The 23,868-nt window shown below is 40.9% G+C and overlaps 1 protein-coding gene across 1 annotated transcript in view; it reads left to right on the plus strand.

The window, feature by feature from the left end:
• DCBLD2 (discoidin, CUB and LCCL domain containing 2) overlaps window positions 1–23,868 on the plus strand; it is a 57,486-nt gene that overhangs the window by 23,745 nt on the left and 9,873 nt on the right. The window contains exons 3-11 of the mRNA XM_076349708.1: window positions 2,725–2,862; window positions 3,891–3,942; window positions 5,304–5,376; window positions 8,545–8,678; window positions 9,348–9,388; window positions 11,987–12,202; window positions 13,823–13,947; window positions 18,443–18,590; window positions 18,980–19,150. Coding sequence (XP_076205823.1) covers window positions 2,725–2,862; window positions 3,891–3,942; window positions 5,304–5,376; window positions 8,545–8,678; window positions 9,348–9,388; window positions 11,987–12,202; window positions 13,823–13,947; window positions 18,443–18,590; window positions 18,980–19,150 — 1,098 coding nt within the window. The remainder of the gene's footprint in view (window positions 1–2,724; window positions 2,863–3,890; window positions 3,943–5,303; window positions 5,377–8,544; window positions 8,679–9,347; window positions 9,389–11,986; window positions 12,203–13,822; window positions 13,948–18,442; window positions 18,591–18,979; window positions 19,151–23,868) is intronic.

Below are 23,868 nucleotides of genomic sequence, written 5' to 3' on the forward strand. Positions count from 1 at the left end.
AAGTCCTAAAATGGCAAGGAACGTCCAGTTCTGATAAGTCTATTATTCACTTTTACAAGTGACTTAATGGGTTCGAGTAAATTTTCTACTTCATTTGTTTCTCCTGACTTTCAGCTGTTCCCAGCTGGTGTAGTAGCACAGTATGTTGAGCAAATGCGTGTGTTGTTCTGCTCTTAATAAATTAAATCACAGAACAAACAGTGATATTAACAGTGGCAGATACAGATGATGCAGATTCTTGAATGTTCATGTTTGAAGCAACAAACACTGGAGAGATTAAACAGTGACCTGAATTTGTTTGGAAGAAATCTGGATTTATCCTAAGTTTTCCATTCAAGACTACTGACATGATCTAACATTAAAATACTTGTATTACATAAAATCTGAAATTCAATGATACCTACTTTAACCCAAAATGACTTAAAGATTGGCTGATGAGATAAAAAATGAATTGTTAGTGGGTTAGTTCATTGATAAACAGAGAAGGTTTCTAATGAAGCTTTTAAGGGCTAGTTCTCATTCCAAGCCTTTTGAATATTTATAAATAAATCAAAAGAAAATTCAAATCCTTGGTGTTTAGTTTGTCTCTAGTTTAAGTAAGATCTAGAGGTGTTCTATATTAGGTTTCATCACAGTCCAATCACTGTGCGTCTAGTCAGATGTACTTATTTAATACATACAATGTAAGCCCAGATCCATAGGAGCAGAGAATGTAAGCTACCGTGGGAATTCCCTCTCCTGCTGTAACGTTGCTGTAGAAAAGCACTTGGGGTCCTTCAATGCAGAAGTACAGACAAAATATTAAATCTTCTGCACGTACCATTGACAGAGGTGTCATGTCAGTCATGTTTTGACCATTTCTAGTGCCTACTTTTTAAAAAGATTGCTAAAAATGTGGTGAGAGGCCAGGGAAGAGTTAGAAAAATGATTTATAGTCTCAAAAGTATGTCTTGCCATGAATCATAAGGTGCATCAGTCTACAGTTTGTCAAAAGCTGTATCTCCATGGTGCAAGCAGCACTGAATAGTTTATCCAAGCTAGATTTAAGTGTCTTGCCCTGTGTATTTGCCCGAAGAGGAGGATAAATGGTGTCTTGAGGACAGTCTGCCCTACCCTGAGAGGAGTCTCATGCTGGTCAATCATGTAACAAGATCTAGTCACTGAAAACAAAACTTAAAAAAAAGGAAAAGCAAAGCGATAGTTGGAAAAATGATGCAATTCATCATAATGAATGCAATTAATCATTGAAACATGACTTATAGCAAAACATAGGGTCAACGTGGAGCCGTGGTAAAAGGGAACTTACTTCTTTATAACTCTTGCTGATAACCAGTTTAAGTAGTAAATTGAGGTAAGGTTATATTTGTATAATATTATAAATTTCATTAAAGTATTGTAAAATCTGTTCTCTTTTTTTTCATTAGAAAATACCCTTGCTTTGTTCAAAAGATATCTGGTTAAGCAACAGTTAGAAAGCTCTGAATAATGATAGGAATTTGTATTTTTTTAATTTTTATTTTATTAGTATTTGAGAGTGCAGTTCACCTTTTAAAGGAATTTGACATACACATTATATTTGTTTGTGTTATATTTGTTTTGTATTATATTTGTTAAGAACTATTCCTGCAGGGCAGTGTTATTCCACTCCCTCTACTTTAGTATTGTCATTTGCCTTTAGTTGAGAAGGGAGTCTGGCTTCGTTTTTTGCTCTTTTACGATATGATAATATACTTATTATCAAGAAAGCAAATAAATGAATGGTAAACTGAAACATATGCAGTGTCATTTGCTGCTGGTGATTATCCACTTTGATTATCCACTGCAGAATCTTAAATAGGGCCATAGATGGTTTACAACATTGAATGATCTGGGGAGCCTATAGAACAGAATATGTTTGGGTTTTTTTCTTAACAGGTTAGTAAAATGATCAGTATTTTATTAAAGTTTATAGTTAGTAGGACTGGAGAATTCCATATTGATTTGGGTCTGTTTAACAGCCATTCATCCAGGTAATGTCATTTGGTAGTAATTCTAGGACTTTATAGGGCAAGTATTGTCAATATCTGCAGACTCCAGCATCTCAGTTTAAAATGTATTATTTTTGGTCATTTTGGATGGCAAGAGAAGTATCCAGATGCAGAATCTCTGTTAGGTTTTATAAGTGCAGTAAACCAGAAAGTGAACCAACTGGCAGTTTATATTAATGGTACTCACATATGCTTGTATGTCAATGTTGAAGTGCAGTGAATCATGCTTGCTGTTGTCCAAAATTAAGAAAAGTAGTTGAGAGAAACCATGAAATAGTCAAAAAGGAGGAAGTGCCCCAACAGCTGAGGGAAGAGGAGGGCTTTTTTCTCATTTGCTTCTGTAGATGATTCTCGTTGCCCTAACTTGATCCTTTTCCTTGACAGATTTCTCGTGGTCTTTGAAGAACTGACTGTGAGGGTTATGCATGGCTAGAGGTGAATGGGATAAGGTCATATTTATTTGCAAGTGTTAAGGGTATGAGAGGCTCTTACCTGTTGACAGTGGCAAAATAAATGTGGTATCCATACTCTGCCATTTGCTTTAAATGGACACCGACTACATTATTTAGTGTCATGCACATGTATTTGGTTTTGAATATACGGCAGAAGTAATGTGAGCTTACACTGCAAATGAAAAAAGATGCTTATTACATATGCTGGTTTTGGTCCATATCTGTTCTACCTCTTCTCTCCATAGGAAAATACTGTGGGTTTGGCTTTCAAATGGGTGGTTTAATTACTTCAAAAAGTAATGAAGTCACAGTACAGTTCATGAGTGGAACACACACTTCTGGACGTGGATTTCTTGCAGCTTATTCAACCACTGACAAATCAGGTATTTATAATTATTTGGTAATTTTTCTGTGCTGGTAAAATTAGAGCTGCCTAGTAAAAACACAGAACTAATTTATTTATTCCTGCCTTCTCACAAATGAACTTCTAAAAATGAAGACTTTTAATACAGTCTTCCTGATACTTCTGCGTAGGAAATTGGACTATTCAGTTACTATTTAAGTTACTGTAGTTTTAAAGAAATGATATCAAAGCTTACCCTGGATATCAGGGCAAGAATTGCAGTTATCTGTTATGAATGAAAGAGCTGCTTCGGATAAAGGACGAAATGCGTTTCTTCAGGTAGTAATCAAGGTGGCAGATAACAAAAAAATTTTCTTATTGAACTGTATATATTTTATACAGACCAACCTTGTGGAAAAGGTTGCTTGCCAGCAACTGCTTCACAAGGCAAAAGGCTTGAGAAAACCCTTTCTAGAAGTAATTCTAAAAAGAGCAGATAAAGAGTTTCCATTTTTAATTTGTATTTTGTGGGTTTTCTGATGCTTTTTTCTCTGTGTTTTGGACTGTATGTGCTGATACACAGCAGACTGAACATAGAATTTGAGATATCAGTCATGGATGCCAGTAACATGGCACTCTAATGTTTGTTCCCTGTGCTGCCTGGTTTCAGTACTGTAGGATTGTTAAATGCTGAAAACACAGGCCTGTTTAGCTAGCTTATTAATTTAATTTTGTGAAAAGAGCGTATGTTTGTGTCTCTGAATTATGTCAGGTTTGCTGAAGTACAGCTATAAATTAAAATTAAGCTGCACAAAAAATGAATGTTTGTAGTGTTTCTCTTGTCTATGTCACATTCTCAGTGGATTTCCCAGTTACTCAGACAAATTATCAAGGTTCTACTGTAATACAAAATCTGTTGCAAGAAAATTTAGTAGGAACCTGGTTTTTTCATTCTGAGACTTTTGGTTAAGCCACAGAGGCTCAAATGTATATTTTTGTGCACTTTAAAAAGCATACTCAAACTTCTTGTCTTTATCATCCTCTTGACCTAACATTTTTTCTTTCCAGACCTAATTACCTGTTTAGACAATGCAAGTCACTTTTCCGAACCAGAATTCAAGTAAGACTGATTTTACCTGTTTCCCCTCAATCTCTTTAATGAAGTCATTTTGGTGTTTCTACTTCACTCTGTTACTGATACCTGATGCAGCTTGAAAATTGGCTGTCCAGAGAACTTAAGAAACAAACTAATTCGGGTTAGAGCTGAATAATTTTGACATTTGCACTCCTTCCTCTCTCTCTCTCCCCCCCATTTTTGTTATTTACATGCAGTATACAGTAGAACCTCGTTAATTTGCACTAACACATAGGAGCTAATATCTCATTCCCATAGAAAGAACATTGCTTTTATAAACACATATTCCTAAATACTGACATTCATATTACAATTATCTAAGGAGCACTAAACTATGAAATGTGTTAAAAATTACAAACCTGTTTCACAGTTTGGTGTGAATTAATGAGGTTCTGTGGAGACATAAAATGCTGTACCTTCTGTTGGAGGAAACATATGTCATCTCCCTGTTTTCTCCTTCTCCATTTCCATCTAAAGCAAGGACAGTGTTTAAAGCTGCAGACTATTGTGAAGCGCATAAACTTACTTTTTGGAGAACTTCAGCCCTGGCATCATGAAACATTTCAAAGTGCAACCTTTGCATTTCTCTCTCATTTTCCCAGGTTCCAAAATAGGGCTGTAATTGTAGGTTCTGGCCTTACTCAACATGTGTTGAAGTCTCTGAATCCCACTATTTTTGTGGTACCTGCAAACTTGCTTCAACTGTTGTTGAACTGCAGTGAAAATGTTAATAGTTTACTCCAGTTCACTATTACATCTTGAAGATTTAATAGTTTTTGTATGTGCAGTATAAAATGGCACTAAAACATGAACATGGGCTTGCATCAGACGTGCAGATGTCTTGCCTCTTGCTTTTCATGAGCTAGTGGTATTAACTGAATTTGGCCAATGTTTTATGATCAAAGCATTGCCAGGAGCTATTATAAGATAACATTACTTTTCAGATGTATTATTTAAGGATGCAAAACAAACAGATGTGCAGGTCTCTAGTTTATAAAATAAAATGCATTAATATTGGTACTTCTGTGACTTTCAATTTACAGAAGCCATGCAGTATTTATATTATAAAATGCTGGCTCTATTAATTTATTATATTGAGACTGGAACTGTAGTTTCAGCTGAGACATTTTTTTAAACTTTTTCAAATGTCTGTTCTCCTGTTGTGTACTTTTCTTCCTGAGTATTCTTTGTCTGATCTGATATGTCTTCAATTAGGATATATCCTTAAATAGTGATATATGAATGATAACAATGTATTGTAAATCAAAAACATAATGACTATTTTATAACATTATAAGAGTTGTAGTTGCATGCATGTCTTGACTTGATATTTTGTTTTCTTCCAGTAAGTATTGTCCAGCTGGATGTGTGATTCCTTTTGCTGATATTTCAGGCACTATTCCCCATGGATACAGAGACGTAAGTAAAAAGACCATGGGCTCACGGGAATTTTGGTAAAATGCACAGTGTATAATTACAAGTCAGTTATAGTTGTTCACATTAGTTCTGCTGCCTGGGTTCTGGAACTTGTACCTTCTAAAGTGAATAGCATGGTACTCTTTTTTTTTTTGCACAGCTGCTAAATGGCTGGTGCTTCAGATGTTTCCATCTCCAAGCAGTGAAGTAGTAGTAGAGACTCAAACGTTTTTGTAAGGCCTGCTGAGAAGGGTGGATCAATCAAAATAGCTTTCTACTTCCTGTTTTGTTTTTGTTGGCTTTCTCAGGTTGGGAAATTCGGATTTATAAAGAGAGGATCAGTTCTTTTAATGGTGTCCTTTTGGTTTTGACACTGTAAGCATCTCTAAACGGAGGGTCTCAGTGGTTATCTTAATTTTTTTATTACAACATGAGAGATAAAATACTGTTTATGCTCAGAAGCTATAAAACCATTTGCAAAACAGAGTTAATACTGTAACATTAATAGTTCTATAAACTGGAAGTGAAAATCTTTAATAATGTACTATTTACTTAGAACACTACAAAAACCTATACACTGTTTTTCTGATGTGAGCTTTTGTAACTGAATTAGCATACCTGCCATAGGACTGGAGGGTGTTTGCTTTGTTTATTTTTAAGTGATTATAATTTTGGTAGCAATCTAGTAAAAAATTACATTAAATCTCTTTGTCTTAAAATACTCTTTTAATAAGCCATTAGATCTAGCACAGAGGAAAGACAATTTAAAATGTTAGTGAGCACAGATTTTAATATTAAATATGAACCTAAAGTGTGCCTCTCTGATTTTCTTTTCTCAAATATCTGTAAATGCTAGGCTACCTGCTTAAATAGTTACCCATATGTAAAAATGTCACCACAGCGTAACTGTGTTATATGTTCTGGTCCACGGTGAGTCTTCACTAAACAGCTGCGAGGTAATTTTTGTAGCTAGTAACAAGATGAAATTGAGTCTCTGCCTAACATATTTGCAGCATCAGTAGAGTTCTGCTTGTTGGGAGTTTTTTTTGCCAAAATCTGGAAAAACTGTTTTCTATGGAGGAAAAAGGAAACTTTAGGAAATAAATGCCCTGTGACTTTCTTTTTGTATACTTTATTGCTCTGAATAAAAGGCAGAGAATTTCCCAGAAGTCAAGCTATGTGGAAAGAAATCAAATTGTCCAGCACTTTAGACAAAGTTTCAGGTAGCGATTTCTCATGCATCTCTTTCAAATGATCAGCAGCTGCTTGCTGCTTTAAAAAATACCCTAATTCTTGATTCCTTTGTGTGTGACCCTGATGTCCACAGTCCTTGAGGACTTGGAGCACTCATTGCTGACGTCTTCTGGTGAGCAGGGAGGAGAGCTGCATCTGCTGCAGAATCCCATGCTGTTGCTTTCAAGGGAAAGTAGGAAAGGAAAGGGGAGCTGCGTGCATGAGCGAGACATAGTTACATATATTTAGAAAGCTTTTGGGATTTTTGGGGGGTGGGGAATAGGGTTAGAGTTTTTATGTGTGAATATACTGGGGAGAATTAGGTTTGGAAAAGTTGCGGTGAGCAGGTTTTTTTGCCAGTGGGCTTGAGATATAAGGGCATCCCGGCCTGCTACACCATGCAGTTATTTCTAAAGAAGCCACAATGGAGAAAGTTGTTCTGTTTTTAAAATAATGTGAGAAAGAAAATCATCCATGAAGTCTTCCTTCTCTGGAAGGGACCTGCTGATTCCTTCTTAAAGAATTGTGGTGAGGCTCTGTAGCACCCAGTGGATTGGTTGGCAGAGCAGTGCAGTAAATGTGTTTAGTAGCAACAGCTAGCAGTGGACTTCATTTGGGGGAGCAACTATTAACAGTAAATAAAAATCTGTAGTCATCATCTGTTGTTTATCGACTTGGGCAAGTCTGTGCTGGGATACCACACTAGTAATAACAAGCTAAATACGGTTTCTGGAAGGTATATTGGGAGATACCCAGGTGGTCCTTCACAGACAGCTTGGGCCCACTCGATCTTCTAAAATTCAGGTTGATCCCAGTCTCATTGGATGTGAGCGAGGGGCTGCAGAATTGCAGCGTGTCTGTGCATACCCCAGTGCTGCACATTGCAGGAATGCCTGTGAATAGCTCTGTCTATGCCTGTTGCACTGTGCGTAGCCAGTAATCCTCCAGAAACCTCAGAGCACGTGGTAGATGGGTGCAAAGCCACTGCTGCTCAGCTTTTTTGGGAACTGGACTGTCTCTCTGCTCCTGAGCACTAGGATGTTTCTTGGTCAAGCCCCTTTGGCCTGGAAGGGTTTGCTTCCCAGCTTGAGAAGATCTCCTGGGCTAGTTTTGGTTCAGGAGACAGGCGTCTTGCTCTGCTCACTCTGTGCTGTGCCCGAAGGACTTGATGTGGTGAGTCAGTCCTGCTCCCCATGGCACAGCTAGCCTGCAAGCCAGGGAAATGGAAGTGTCACTGTGACATTTGTTAGTGAATCCGGGCTAACAGTCGTTCAGGGAGAGAAGGAGAGAACAGGTTGTCCTGCAAAAACTTTCTGCGTAACTGATCTCCATTGACCTGTACAACCTAGGTAATCGGCTTCTTTAGAACAAATTGTATTCACGTATTACTGTGGGTTCATATGGGTCAGAGTGCTGGATGGGTTAAACCATGTTTTACCATGAGTTAAAATAAAAAATACAACCCATTGGCTAAAAGCTACAAAATCTGCAGTGCATCACTCCTTAATTGTGAGAAAATGAATAACCATACTTTCAATGTGCTTTCTATTAAAAGGTTTCCTACGTATTTATGTATTCAACTTCTGTTGTCTAACATAGTAGATTTATTGTAGGCTGAAAGTCTGGCTGTCTGGCTTTTTCAGACTGATTCACCTTGCTGTTTGTTTGAGCTTATTTAATTACAAGAGTTACATTCCAAATGCATCTTGGCGAGGACGCAGTGAAATGTAGGATCTTCTTTTTGTGTTTTTATAAATTCCATAGTAAACCAAAGATGAATGGTTTCTAAATAGCAGAGATAACAGTTAAATAGAACAGTATCTTAATGTAACGTTAACAAAGACTATAACTGGACAATGTAGCATTTACAATATACAGTGTAGTATTTAATTTATTTACAGTGTAGTATTAAATTTTTCTTTTTCCCCTCTCTTCAAGTCATCATCACTTTGTATGGCTGGTGTTCATGCAGGCGTTGTGTCAAATACTCTGGGTGGCCAAATTAATGTTGTAATCAGCAAGGGCATTCCGTACTATGAAGGCTCCCTGGCTAACAATGTCACATCAAAAGTGTAAGTGTACTTCCTATGTTCTCCTTATCGTTAGCACCTTAGATCTTGGTAGTGTCTCATCGGGATTAATTTCAGCTAGTGGAGCTACGTGTTCCATGGACAGGTTCTCACCATGCTCTTTTGCCACGCTGTCATTGTTTTACCAGATATTTTTAACCTCTAGATCATAAAGATTAATTTTCCAAATTCTGCAAAGAGGTTTTATCTTCCTAAATGCATGGCATGACCATAAATTCGTAATGGTCTGTGGAAAAACAATAATTTAACGGCAACTTTTTAGTTGCAGGGGAGAGAGTGTAACTTGTCATTTTATCTCAGAAGTCCCAGGAATGAAAGCAATCAGAGGAGATTGATTCTTGTTATTATGATTAGCTTAATTTAAAAGGGAAGCATTTTAATGAAGCCTAGCGTTTTGCTGGGCAGATGTTTGTTTGAAAGCCTTTAACTCAGATAGTATCTCTGGACTAGATTTCAGTTGAAAAGGTGTTCGTACTGAAAGCGCTGCAACTTGGTGACAGGAAGTGTTACTTTAATCGTGAAGTGCTTGTTTAGGCATATGTGCATAGGTTTCAGTGGCAAGCAGTCAGACAAGAAAAGTAAATCGAAGACAGTTTGTTTCAGTTTTCCTCACTGACTACCACAAAAAACATCATCTTTTGTTCTCTACAGGGGACCGTTATCTACAAGTCTCTTCACATTTAAGACGAGTGGTAAGCATTATCACGTATTACATGTTGATACTTTCATACAAATTTTGTGAGTAGAAATAAGTATGCAGGTATTTTATTTCTTAATTTTTGTTCTAGTTAGTGAGAGTTTTGTTTACTGCATTCCTCAGTAATGCATATTTTTGAATTGTTTTACTATGTCATTTTGATGATTAATCATCGTATGTTTATAGACACAGTGATGTATAAAGTAAGCCTTGCTTATCTGCAGAAAAAGATTCTTTCTGTTGTTCCTCTATAATAGTCTGGTTTAAAGTGACTTGACTCCCATACTTTAAACACACTGCTAAAGCAGAGCTGGGTGCTTAAGAGATGCTCTTTATTTGTAACAACTGTGCATTCTAGTTTTTTTCCAGGTTTACTCCTTACTCTTTCCTTGTTGCCCACTAAGAAAGCTCGCAGAAATCCCAAAATGATTCCTCAACTTTCTCCACCCCCTTTTACTTTTTTTCTTCCCATAATCTTGCAACTGAATGCTATGTGATAAATTACTTGTCTCTCCTGCTCTGGAAGGGCACCTCTTGGGCCTTGCTCTGTGTGTCAGTTGTGTTCCTTCTTGGCTGCCATGTTTTGTTTTGCAAATGTGTACCACGTTACTGATTGGTATAACAGGTGTTGCCCCTTTCTAAAGCTTTACTGCTTTGCATGTTTTTACTTTCTATCAATTACCCATTTTTCACCTACATTAGCTGTACTTTTCTAAATGGAAGCTAGCTTTTCTGTAAGTCACTTTAAGTGCCATCTTTGAATGGATGTTGGAAGTATTGCGAAGACAGTGGCCTTCCCTTAGTCTCTTTAACTGTTTTAATAACAATATAAAAAAAAGGGGGGGGGGAATCATACACATACTCCTCGAAAGTAAACAAATACTCTTCCTAATATATAAATAAAAGTGATGCTGAATGGGGATATAAAGGCAGGAATCTGTTGGGCAGGAGTGTTTGGAGATGGAAATATATACAAACAAGCAAAAATTAGAAAATATAATCCACATAATATTCAAATAATTTCCCTCCCAGACCTCTGCAAGAGCTGGAAGAAGGAATTGCACGTCTGGTGACCTTATGCATGGAGAATATTAAACACAGTGATCGAGGCAGGGTTTGTTGGAGTTTTTTGTCTTTCAGAATGTGATCTGAAAGTGTACATGAAAGTAATTAAATGGCCTGGAATATGAAGAGATAGGACAAAATGCTGCTCTAGACTATCTGGATTTCAGTGACATGGGACAAATTATTGAATAAGCTAGAGACGAGTTGCAGGTCTAGATTAAAATGTATGTAGTAGTTGGGTGGCCTAGGAGTTAACTGAAGGAAAAAGAGGACTCCGTAGTATGCTCAAATGAGGTTTATCAGACTGTGGTGAAGTTACTAGTGTGGGTCTTCCATAGTAGTTGGTTTCATGAGTTGGTGCAAAATAGAGGAGTGTGTTACTAATGCTAGAGGTGTGGTCAGTGCAGAGGAAGATGAAACTATTTGTACAGGAAGACCTGGCTGACTTTGAGACTTGAGTAATAGAAATTAATTGAAGAATCACAGAGCAAAAAGTATAAGGTCGGGTACGTAGAGACTGAGGCATTTCTGCTTCAAACTGGCAGCATGTTAGATGGAAATGACGGATGAGGGAAAGGATTCGGTTAGTGAAGTGCTAATGTGATCCTGTGCTGTAGTAGGCGAAGTACGTCCAGTAGAGACAATGAACTATTAATGCCATCACACAGGACATTGGCAAGGCTTTCTCTGGGATCCAGTCGCACATGGGCTTTGCCACCTGTGCCTCCCTTGAGGGATGAGCACTGGACCTTGGTGCAGAGGAGGGCTGCAGGGGCACCTGCAGGGAGAGGGGGAGCTCATAGCAAAAGGGAAACGGCTGGGTTGTTCAGGCTGGCTGACTGAAGGCAAAGATTGCTCTCTACTGATACATCTGGGGAATACCCATGTGAGAGGGGAAAACTGTTGGCACTACAGAACAAGATTTTAGCAAAGAGCAAATGGGTATCAACTAGCCACAAGGAAATTTAGCCAGGAATTCAGGAGATGTTTTTTAGCCATCAGCAGAAAGCGACATGGGAAGAAACTTTTAGGAAGAATGGTGACCAAAAAAATACAACTAATTTCAAGGATGTGTTTGAGCTCAAGGCCAGGATTATGACATGGCTTCCTGTGTGCTTTGGTGTATTGTTCGAATTAGCATTGTGATACTGAGGTGGGTTTAAAAAACAAGAAGTTACGTAGACACAAAAAAGGAACTAATGATCAAGTAGTCTGTTTCCCATTCCTGCATCAACCATACAGACTCTTAAACCATGACAGCTCCCCCAAAGCTTCTCATCTAGTGCCCTGTGTGGGTGGTGATTGAGAGAATATCCACATTACTCTTGAGCAGGCATAAATCATGGAATACTCATGACCAGCATCACTGTTAGAAAGCAGAAGATAGTGTGTTTTGTTGGTAGTGCTGTTATGGAATAAATTTAGATGGCAGTTTAATATTTGCATGTAAAATCTTAAACTCCAAGCAGGTGAAATCATTGTGTAACTTGAATTTTCATTTTGAATCGTCACCTTTTCTGTTGCTCAGGTTGCTATGGGACACTGGGGATGGAATCTGGGGTAATCCCTGATGCCCAGATCACGGCATCATCTATTCTTGAGTGGTCTGATCAAACAGGACAAGTGAACATTTGGAAACCTGAAAATGCCAGACTAAAAAGGGTTGGTCCTCCTTGGGCTGCTTTTATCAGTGATGAACATCAGTGGTTGCAGATTGACTTGAATAAAGAAAAGAGAATAACAGGTAAGTGAATCTGATGTGGCTTTTAAGCAGCATTCAAAAAGTTTTGTTACTGACATCCTTTTTTCCAGTGCTTGGTCTTAGCCCAGGTGACATTTAATTACCATTACAGCAAAGTTGGTTCCATGTCCTAGCTAATATACTGAGGAGCCTGGAGTTGAACAGGTGGAGTTTCATAGTAGAAAACACCTCTTCCATCAGAATTTGTTGAAGCGTTTCCTGTGGTTTTATTGGATCCTTGATGCTTCCCTTTTCCTGCTGATGGTCTCCTTGGAGGTGCAAATCCACATCCAGTCAGCTCAGTCCACTGGTACCTCTGATGCAGGTGTACTGACTTGCGTTTCTAGGTTTTCCCTACTGCCCGTCATGGCCGTAGCGAACCCAACAGTGGAGACAGGAGCAGCTGCAGTGCAGTGTGAGATAAGCAGCAGACAGAGTAAACCAGCTGGCAGCCTCCCCTTCACCTCCTTGTCTGAAGTGGAACTTGGGCTGAGAGTTGGGGATGGTGGGCCCCGCAGCAATCTGTTGTGATTTCCCTCGGCAAACGGACCAAACAGTGCAGACTGATGCGGCCAGAGTCTGGGTTAGGCTCCGCTCCTGCACAGAGATTATGGTGGACCATCCATCATGATTTTAGTGGCTGTGTTGATTTGAAGAGGCAGCCGGAGGTGCCGTTTCCCAGTCCTCTCTGGATGGTTTGCTTCACAGTTTGGGAGTTGAGTGAGCCAACTCATGGTTACATCTTCCTGTTGATTGCAATGTGGCCCATGCTGAGTAGTGAAGCACTGAGGCTTTTTCATTTTGGGGCTAACCTCAGGGGTAGCCTAAGTAGTGGCAGTGCAGCTATTGTATCTTCTGTGCTGACCTTAGCATTTTCTATTTTGATTTAATTATTCAGAGGTGATTCGCTGTTGTTAATGAGCATGTTTGGAATCTGACTTAAATCAAAAATAAAGTGGCTTTAGGTGGAGTGCTTCATAGAGCTTTAGGACTATCGTGAAGCATCTTCCTTTGGTCAGTTTGCGTTTGTCTCTCTCAAATGCACGAGTTGGTCTCTGTGAACTCAGCTGCACACCCTGCTATCAGCAGCTTGGCTTCCTGTCATTAAGCAACTCGGGTTTACCAGCTGCCTTTGTTACTACCTCCCTGGGGACTATTTGGATTTTACATTACTCCTCTGATTCCTGTGCTAATAAGCTTTTACAAAACAGCTTTCCTGTGTGAGTCGTTCTGCAGTGCTGAAGCGTCGGCTTTAGGAAGCTACAGTCCTTCCAATGGTGCTTTTAGGTTGGCAGTACAAAAGAGGGGAAGAGTAGTGTTGGCTCAGCAACTGGAGACAGAAGTGGGCCATGATCAAATGAACAGGCCGTTTCCATCAAGAAATGGGGGAAAAGTGCTTAGCGAGGTTATATCATGAGAATTAAAATATGAAAGTAAGTAAAATGATTATTAAGTTTCAGTCACTGTAGAAGTTTCAGACCCTGACACCTTAGATAAACTTTTTGAAATGTAACTGGATCAGTGGAGATTCCAACTACGTAACTCTGGGTTCAAAAGCTGATCTATTAATTTTTACAAACTGGTACCAGTTTTTTGTCTAACTGGGCACCTTCATTTTCACAGGTATTATAACTACTGGATCAACCTTAGCAGAGTACTACTATTACGTCTCAGCCTACAGAATTTTATATAGTGATGATGCACAGAAATGGACAGTATACAGAGAACCTGGCATGGATAAAGATAAGGTAAAAATACCACACACTTTCTAGGTATGTTCTATGGAGATTTCACAATTGTAAATATGACCAATTTTGGTACGGTGAGGAAGCATTAAATAACTTTCATTTTCAGTGTAATTTTGAATCATAAATGGCATCTATGCAGAAGAAAATATGAAAATATGCAAATATGTAAGGATTTGAACAGTTCTGAAATTCAGAGATTATTACTATTTGGGGGTGGGAATATTCTATACAAGAAACTTCCGTTGTCAGTGGTAGGCCGTCTGGTACTGCGTCCCTTTAAGAATAATCAGATTTCTTTCAAAATAGGTTGTATGTTTCAAAATTAAGGTTTACATTCTTACCCTTTTGTGGTTACAGAATAAATGTTAGGGGTTGTATAGTTTTCCATCTTTTATGATGTTTCTGTCAATCTTACTTTTTGACAAAATACTGGGAAGTTTCTTTCTTGTATAGTAGAACAGCCCTTGCAGAGGAGAGTTTTCTTAAAACATGAAATGGTATGTTCAGATTGCAAATGCTTTGCCACACAGAAAAATTACCTAATGTTAGCAGCAAGATAATCTTATTTTCCCTGTGTTTACAGTTTTGCAGTATTTAATAGACAGTAAAAATGAGAAGATTAATGTCCTACGTGGTCTTCCCAGTGGTTCAGATCAGATTTTCTTAAAAAAATGAGCAGATTCGTGGTAACCTGACTGGAACTAGAATTTCCTTCTTTTCCTTAAAATTCTTGGATGTAATTTACCTTACTTCCATAGGCCTGTGGTATTAGATACATGCAATAGTAACTAGTAACCTGGTAACTTTTTAGAAACGGGTCTTAAGAATGGTAACTCTTTAGCTGTGCTTGGTTTTCTTCTGTTTGCCATGGGTTAAGAATGTTTCAAGGTAGGGCGTAGCATCCTGTTGATGAAGTGAAAGGTTGAAGTAGCTTGTTTGTTAAATTAAGAGGTTTTTGAACACTGAACATAATCACAGAAGGAAACTTTCCTGAAAGGAGGAGACTTTACTGTCGGGGCTGGTCCATCTCCTTGAACCTACACGTGAACTAACAGACTGTTAGCATCAAGTATTCAAGGAAAAAAAAGATAAAAATCCAGCATCTTTTGCTAGTTTTCGAGTGCCCTCTTCTGGCCATAAAACAAAATCTCAGCTAGTGAGCCACCTAGATTTAGGCTTCATGTTTAGTTTGATTATTTTCTTAGAAAACCTTTGCAGCTGTTGCCTTTTAATTTGAGCATATTGTTTTTCTTGCAAGTTCATGAAATGAAACAAATTGTGGAGCTTGAAATTACGGGCAACAGATCTTTTTTTGCACTCTTTGTATCATTAGGTACAACGCGTGAAGAACCACACGTATCCAGGAAGTACTAGCTGTAGTTAAATGACAGAAAAAAGAGTTCAGTATGGTTAATCTCTTAGGCTTCAAAATAGCAGGTTTTTCCTCTGACATCATCTCACTTGATACAGCTTTGCTTTTGGATGCATATGCGTGCAGGCTGCTCCCTTTGAGCCTTACGTAATTGCACACCAGACAAACCAGGAGGTGCTAGTCCCCGTTTTTTTGAAAAATGTTTGGAATCCCTAACGTTTTTCGGGAGACTAGAAGCTTTTCCAAGGCTTTCCTGTAGTCCTCTTTGCAAATAGCTTCTGGAGATCTGTCAGTACTCGAGAAAAGCTTTTCTTAACATTTTTATATCTGAAAAAAGAATAAAATGCTTGAATTGAGGAAGAATGACAAAGTTGCAGTGTTGGAAAAGTTTAGTTTGACAGCACAGAGGCAAACGGAGAGACTTTGATGATAAATGGAATAAGAAAGTGATTTCTTATCAAAAAACTTGCACTGCATTGAGCTCGGAAGCAAGTTTTTTTGTGCAAAAAATTAAATGAACAAAAAGTATTGAGCTGCAGGTAAAGTTAAGTTACTATTGTAACACTTGACATCAAAAGGTTGACTAATAAAAGCCTGGAGTAAAGAACTATTTTACTGTTAATCTTTCTTGAAGATAATAGTCAACGTTAACGATTCTTGTTGCCTTTGTTGTTACATGCTCAGCCTCAGAAACCTGAAGTGAGAACTTCAGTGTTGGGCATCTGTTTTCCTCATCTGTAACTTCTGCATTTGTTGCTCAGGTAGCCAGATGCAGCTTGCACCTTCTTCTAGTAGCGGGCACTGGCATGGCACAGCGCAAACAAGGATACAGTACAGCAATTTGGGCTGGCTGCATCCCCTCAAAGAGTCACCTCTGTGTTTTGCTTCTCATTTGCATCTTTACCAAAACAAGTAATTCTCAGGTGAGATCTGTAGCTACAAGCCTGTCAGCTTAAAAAAAAAAAAAAAAATTAAAAAAAAAAGTTGCCCTAGTTTAGGGGAAAAGTGGCTGTAAATTGGAACCCAGTCTCCTGTGTTCTTGCCACGTCTCACTAGATTGTGACTACTTGGACACACAAACTGTGACTGCTTTGTATTATTCATTTATTTCCAAAACAACACAGTAGACTCGCCCTCGCATTTAATCTATTGCTAGTAAGTATATTTAAGAACAATAAGCTTAAATTCAGAGCAGGACAAATATCACCGAGAGCTGCGTGCTTGTAAATCTGCACTGCAGTAAGTGGGGGAAGAACAGAAACTGTACACTTTCAAGGCAAATACCTTGTGTTTGCTTACCTAGCTTTTTAGTATCATGAATGGGTTAGCAGTTAGCTTGATAGTGTTACTTGGATACGTAAAAATGAAAATGCTGGCTACTAATTTAAGATGTAGAAAAACCAATACACTCAAACATGAAGTACTGCATTTACATTACCAAGTGATTTATTTTTCCATGCCTAACTAAATTGACTTATGTGTCTATTTGATCAGTCAGTGCTTTCAAACATGATGACAATTAATGCCTATGTAAGGACAGACCAAAATTATTCTGCGTAAGTAATAGTAATGGGGCTTGTGTGTCTTTTGAGAGTGGAGACACGTTATGTACATCAGGGAGCCCAGGCGTGAGTCCCTTAAAGGTCCCTGGGCTTGTTTGGGGGTTTTGGGGGCTTCTGAATGGATCGTTCCTGGAATAATTGTTTTCTTTCAAACCTGTAGGGATATTCTAGTAATTTTGTTACAAAACCTTAAACACAGGAGTGCAATACAAAAATCTCTACCTTGTGTATGAAGGTTGAAACACCAGCGATCTGCATTGATCGGAAGTGTGCTAAAAACTCTCGACTGCTCCATCTAATGCAGACACATCAGCTGTTACACAATACAATGCTTGTCCTGAAGAGTGGCAAGGTGCTTTATTGTTTACCAAGTTGTGTGAGTGAGCAGAAAACTCGCTATAATATTTATTTTTCAGGCAAGTGCCATGATTCTGTTCTGCATTACATCCAACATGATTTGGAGTATCTGCAAACGTGTTACTCACTCACTGTCACCTCTATGGTGACATGTGTTCCAGTAGCACCCAAGAGCTGCATTTGCAGAGCCAAAGCCCAACTGCTGCGCACTAACATGGAGAGACAGTTCACTTCCTACCCAAAGACATGACACCAAACCAGTCCTCCCAAAGAAGATGATGGGATGGCTTGCTGGGTTGGAGCCCTGGGCCTACTTTCTGTATTGTTTTAAGCAGCTCGGTGCAAAACCTGTAGTTGGCTGTAAGTTTGTCAGTGTGCTTACACTGCATCATGCAGTGACTATCTGCTTACTGGTTTTGAACTTCAACCAGACAAACCTGTTCTGCATTGTCAATTTTTGATGAGTACTTTGTGTGCGAGGACCAGCAGTGAAGGACCAGCTTTAGCTCATGCTCTATGCAAAGTCTGCGCCCTTCTCTTCCAGAGCCGCGTGGCTCCGTATGAGGCTCTGAAGAGAGCTCTCACATTCTGAACCTGAATCCTTTTATTTTGCTTGCGGTTCAGCCCCTGTAGACAGCGACCGCTAGAGGACAGTGTGATTACATACTTGACTGTGTCTCTTAATGCTTTCTAATAAATGCCGTGCCCATCCACGGGACAGACTATGCTTAAACTACTAGGCTGTGTGAAGGCACGGCTTAATTCCTGCTTTCACATTGTCACAACTGCTTGCTGTATATATTTGAAGAGTAAGTGCAAAATACCAGAAAGGACTGAGTTAGAATTATTCACTGCCGTAAACATGGGAGATCTCTTTAACAGCAGGCATTGCCTGGGGAACATCAGGAGAATATTACATGGTACCTTTATTCTGAAGTAAGTAGTTGTGCGTATACACGTACACCCCTGCCACCCCCCCCTCCCCTCCACCCCCCACCCACCCCCGGTATTTTATTTAGTTATATATTAATAGGGCCGAGTGAGTGGAGGTGCGTAGGCAGCAGCATTGTTCTGGGGTGAATTTTCAGGATTCTGCACCGCTTATTTTTCCTAAATAAAATGTCAAAATTGGTTGTTACTTAGTTGCTATTGCATTTGTATAACATAATGTTTGTCTCTCTTGTTGTTTTTTTTTCTTTTCTAGATATTTCAAGGGAACACTGAATTGTACCAGGAAGTTCGCAATAATTTCATTCCACCTATTATTGCACGCTTTTTTAGGATTAACCCCTTAAAATGGCACCAGAAAATTGCAATGAAAGTAGAATTGCTAGGATGTCAGTTTAGTATAGGTAAGGCAACTGAAAACCTTTCAACTGTGCAAGACAAGCAGTGAAATAATTTGGCAAAGACTACATTGTGGGTATATTTTCCATGAGAAGAAAGTACTTCTTAGCTGCATAATCCTTCTGTGACTGATAATTTGGAATTTCTTCCAAAGTTATTACACTTAACCTGGAAAATACCTAGTTTAGGCGTAAACAAGGTAATTTAGAAAATAAGTGTTTCAAAAGACACCAGTCACTTGCTTTCCATGTTACTGATTCATGGGTTTTTTCCCTCATTACATAACATGACCAAAAGCTTTAGAGCAAACTGTTCCAGCTGTCTTCTCCTGAAAAGGAAACACGGAAAACTAGCACTTCAAAAAACTTCTTTAATAAATGCTTTTCTTCTAAAGGCCGTGCTCCTAAAATCACCATGCCACCACCACCTCAGAACAAGAATGACGACAAGAATGATGACTTCAGTGATGACTTCATTCATTCAGTGAAGACTTCATTGCAGACAGATAAAACAACTTTCACACCTGAAATAAAAAACACCACAGTGACTCCAAGTGTAACCAAAGGTATCCACAGTTAAGCAGTAAAACTCTTCGGGAACTCCTTACAGTACTTTGGCATGTATTAAGTGTGCTTTCTGAATTTAAATTTTCTCAACACTTAATATATTATAGCAAATTATCAATCTTTTTAATATTTACCAGTTATTAAATATATATATGATACTGTCCTGGTTCTGGCTGGGATAAAGTTAATTTTCTTCCTAGTAGCTGGTACAGTGCTGTGTTTTGGATTTAGGATGAGAACAATGTTGATAACACACCCATGTTTTAGTTGTTGCTAAGCAGTGCGTACACTAGTCAAGGACTTTTCAGCTTCCCATGCCCTGCCAGCGAGAAGCTGGGAGGGGGCACAGCCAGGACAGCTGACCCAAACTGGCCAAAGGGATAGTCCATACCATGTGACGTCATGCTCGGTATATAACCTGGGGGGAGTTGGCCGGGGGGGTGGCGATCGCTGCTCGGGGACTGGCTGGGCATTGGTCAGCGGGTGGTGAGCAGTTGCATCATTTCCCCCCTCCCCCTTCCTCTGGCTGTCTGGCTGTCTCTCTCTCTCTCCCCCCGCCCGCCCTCCCCCCTGTCTCTCCCCCCCACCATTTCTCTCTTTCTCTCATACAATTTTTTTTTGTCGTTGTTATTATTGTTGTTGTTGTTATTGTTGTTATTATTATTATTACAATCATTAAACTGTTCTTATCTCAACTTTTGCTCTTCCGATTCTCTCCCCCATCCCACCGGGGGGAGAGCGTGAGCGAGGAACTGTGTGGTGCTCAGTTGCCGACTGGAGTCAAACCACAACAGTCCTTTTTGGCGCCCAACATGGGGCATGAGGGTTGAGGTAATGACAGATCTGACCAGAGCGTGTTAAAATAGATTTGTTATAAGCGTTTAATAGTCGCTGGTCACAATGTTCTTTTATTTGTTTGCATGGTTGTGTTATGTAAATCCTTGCTTGCAGTATGTGTTCCCTGCAGTGCTGTTTATCAGTTCTGGGAGATGGGTCAGGATTAGCATTTTGCTGTACTGTGTAACATCGGCTTATGATACGATAATATCACTGGTAAAAAGACTAATCTGGTATTTGTATTTGGTATTGCTGTCATCTCCGTACCGCAGGCACCATCTCTCGGAAATTATTAATAATGACACTCTTTACCTTTTCTCCTCGGAGAACAAATCTAAGGAGAAGACGGGGGGGATGATTTCCCCCGTTTTTTCACCCTCCCTTTCTCCTTCAGGCTAGTTATACCAGCTCTCGAGAATTTTGAATATCCTTGGGATGTTCAAGCCAGCATGCTCCTATTGCTATGTCTCCTGTTTAGAGATAAACAACTATTTAAAAAAATCACCCAGAGATCTGCCCCGAGGCTGGATAGTTACGAGTGGCCGGTGTGTGGAATAGGATGGGCAAGTACCTAGGACAGTGGGCACCCCCAGGGTTTTGGAACTTCACTCCTGAACAAGTGCAGAATCCTGAAAAACTAGTAAAGTACTTGGACAAAGTATGCTGTCACCCTGGCAACTCCAGAGAGACACAGATCACTGCAACGTGCTGGGGCCTGGCCCATGCCTACCGAGCCCTCTTCAACACTGTTCAGTACCCTCAAGGGGAAGAGAAGGTCTCTGGATCTGATGACAAAAAACAGGCGCTGCCGCTACTTCAACCCCAGCAACAGGCCCTGTGGCCACTCTAACCCCAGCGACAGGCCCTGCGGCTGAACCAAAGAACCAACCTGTGCCGGTATCAGTCGCCCCTGTACACAAGAAGAAATCTTGGAAGCAGAAGTCAGCTCATTTAGTAAGGGAGGAAGAAGCTTCTTCTAAAAGGGCGCAGGAGGAAGAAATGGATGAGGCAGACTACCCTGGAGTAGGGCTATCACAAGAAGAGGAGGAGGAGAGCTGGCCGCTGCTCGGGGAGGAAGAGGAGGAAGAACTCATAGATGAGGCGGTAACCACCCGATCCCTAACCCTGAGTGAGCTGCGAGATATGCGAAGAGATTTCAGCCGTTGTCCAGGCGAGCATATTGTCACCTGGCTGCTCCAATGCTGGGATAATGGGACCAGTAGCCTGGAATTAGAGGGTAGGGAAGCCAAGCAGCTGGGATCCCTTTCTAGGGATGGAGGCATTGAGAAATTTATTAGAAAAGGGGCACAAGTCCTCAGCCTCTGGAGGCGACTCCTGTCAGGCGTGAAGGAAAGGTATCCCTTCAAGGAAGATGTTATATGTCACCCAGGCAGGTGGACCACCATGGAGAGAAGTATCCAGTATCTGAGGGAATTAGCTGTGCTGGAGGTGATTTATGGTGACCTGAGCAACAAGCAGTTCTCCAAAGATCCAGATGAAGTCAGGTGCACGCGACCCACGTGGCAGAATTTTGTACGGAGTGCACCACTGTCGTATGCCAACTCATTGGCAGTGATGACCTGGAAGACAGAGAGGAACAAACGGTGGATGAATTGGCTGGCCAACTCCAGCAATACGAAGAAAGTCTCTCTTCCTCCCTCATCTCGGCTGTGGAGAAACTGTCCCGGAAGGTCCAGCAACTCGAAGAGGATAGGTCCTACTCCCCACCTGTACGGACCAGTATCTCGACTATGAGCAGTGTTCTTCTGCTCAAGAGAGAGGATATAGTGGCTACACACCATGGGGCACCCTGTGGTTTTACCTGCGTGACTATGGAGAGGGCATGAGGAAGCGGGATGGAAAACCTACCTCAGCCCTAGAGGCACGGGTACGTGAGTTGCAAGGGAAAACAATCACAGAGAGGGGTTCTTCCAGGAAAATTGCTGCTCCGGTTTCCAGCGGGCAGTTCCCCAGACAGAGTAGAAGGGCTGATCTCACTTCTGATCTTAATGAAGAAACTTCTGACTCATATTTACAAGAAGTGAGAAACAAATACTATGACAAGGATTAGAGGGGCCCTGCCTCCAGCCAGGTGGAAGAAAGGGACAACCAGCTTTACTGGACTGTGTGTTTTCAATGGCCGGGCGCATCAGACCCACAGGAGTATAAGGCTCTAGCAGACACCGGTGCACAGTGTACCCTAATGCCATCAAGCTGTACAGGGGCAGAACCCATCTGTATTTCTGGATTGATGGGGGGATCCCAACAGCTAACTGTATGGGAGGCTGAAGTGAGCCTAACCGGGAGTGAGTGGCAGAAGCACCCCGTTGTGACTGGCCCAGAGGCTCCGTGCATCCTTGGCATAGAATACCTCAGGACAGGGTATTTCAGGGACCCAAAAGGGTACTGGTGGGCTTTTGGTATAGCTGCCTTGGAGACGGAGGAAATTAAACAGCTGTCCACCCTGCCCGGTCTCTCGAAGGACCTTTCTGTTGTGGGGTTGCTGAGAGTCAAAGAACAACAGATGCTGATCGCCACCACCACGGTGCACCAGTGGCAATATCGCACCAACCGAGACTCCCTGGTTCCCATTCATGAGGTGATTCATCGACTGGAGAGCCAAGAGTGATCAGCAAGACTCGCTCACCCTTTAACAGTCCCATATGGCCAGTGCGGAAGTCTAATGGAGAGCAGAGACTGACAGTAGACTATCGTGGCCTGAACAAAGTGCCGCCGCCGCTGAGTGCTGCCATGTCGGACACGCTAGAACTTCAATACGAACTGGAGTCAAAGGCAGCCAAGTGGTATGCCACAACTGATGTCGCTAATGTGTTTTTCTCAACCCCTTTGGCAGCGGAGTGCAGGCCACAGTTTGCGTTCACTTGGAGGGGTGTCCAGTACACCTGGAACCGACTGCCCCAGGGGTGGAAACACAGCCCCACCGTTTGCCATGGACTGATCCAGACTGCACTGGAACAGGGCGAAGCTCCAGATCACCTGCAATACATTGATGACATCATTGTGTGGGGCAACACAGCAGGAGAAGTTTTTGAAAAAGGGAAGAAAATAGTCCAACTCCTTCTGAAAGCCAGTTTTGCCATAAAACAAAGTAAGGTCAAGGGACCTGCACAGGAGATCCAATTTTTAGGAATAAAATGGCAAGATGGACGTCATCAGATCCCAATGGATGTGATCAACAAAATAACAGCCATGTCTCCACCAACTAGCAAAAAGGAAACACAAGCCTTCTTAGGCGTCGTGGGTTTTGGAGAATGCATATGCCAAATTACAGTCTGATCGTAAGGCCTCTCTATCGAGTGACCCAGAAGAAGAACGATTTCAAATGGGGCCCTGAGCAATGACAAGCCTTTGAACAAATTAAAGAGGAGATAGTTCACGCAGTAGCCCTGGGGCCAGTCTGGGCAGGACAAGATGTAAAAAATGTGCTCTACACTGCAGTGGGGAAGAACGGCTCTACCTGGAGCCTCTGGCAGAAAGCAGCAGGGGAGACTCGAGGTCGACCCCTAGGGTTTTGGAGTTGGGGATACAGAGGATCCGAGGCCCGCTATACTCCAACTGAAAAAGAGATATTGGCAGCATATGAAGGGGTTCAAGCTGCTTCAGAAGTGATTGGCACTGAAGCACAGCTCCTCCTGGCACCCTGACTGCTGGTGCTGGGCTGGATGTTCAAAGGGAGGGTCCCCTGTACACATCATGCAACTGATGCTACGTGGAGTAAGTGGGTCGCACTGATCACACAGCGGGCTCGAAGAGGAAACCCCAGTCGCCCAGGAATCCTGGAAGTGATCATGGACTGGCCAGAAGGCAAAGATTTTGGAATATCACCAGAGGAGGAGGTGACGCGTGCTGACGAGGCCCC

This window comes from Aptenodytes patagonicus, chromosome 1, assembly GCF_965638725.1.
Source record: "Aptenodytes patagonicus chromosome 1, bAptPat1.pri.cur, whole genome shotgun sequence".
NCBI classification, from domain to species: domain Eukaryota; kingdom Metazoa; phylum Chordata; class Aves; order Sphenisciformes; family Spheniscidae; genus Aptenodytes; species Aptenodytes patagonicus.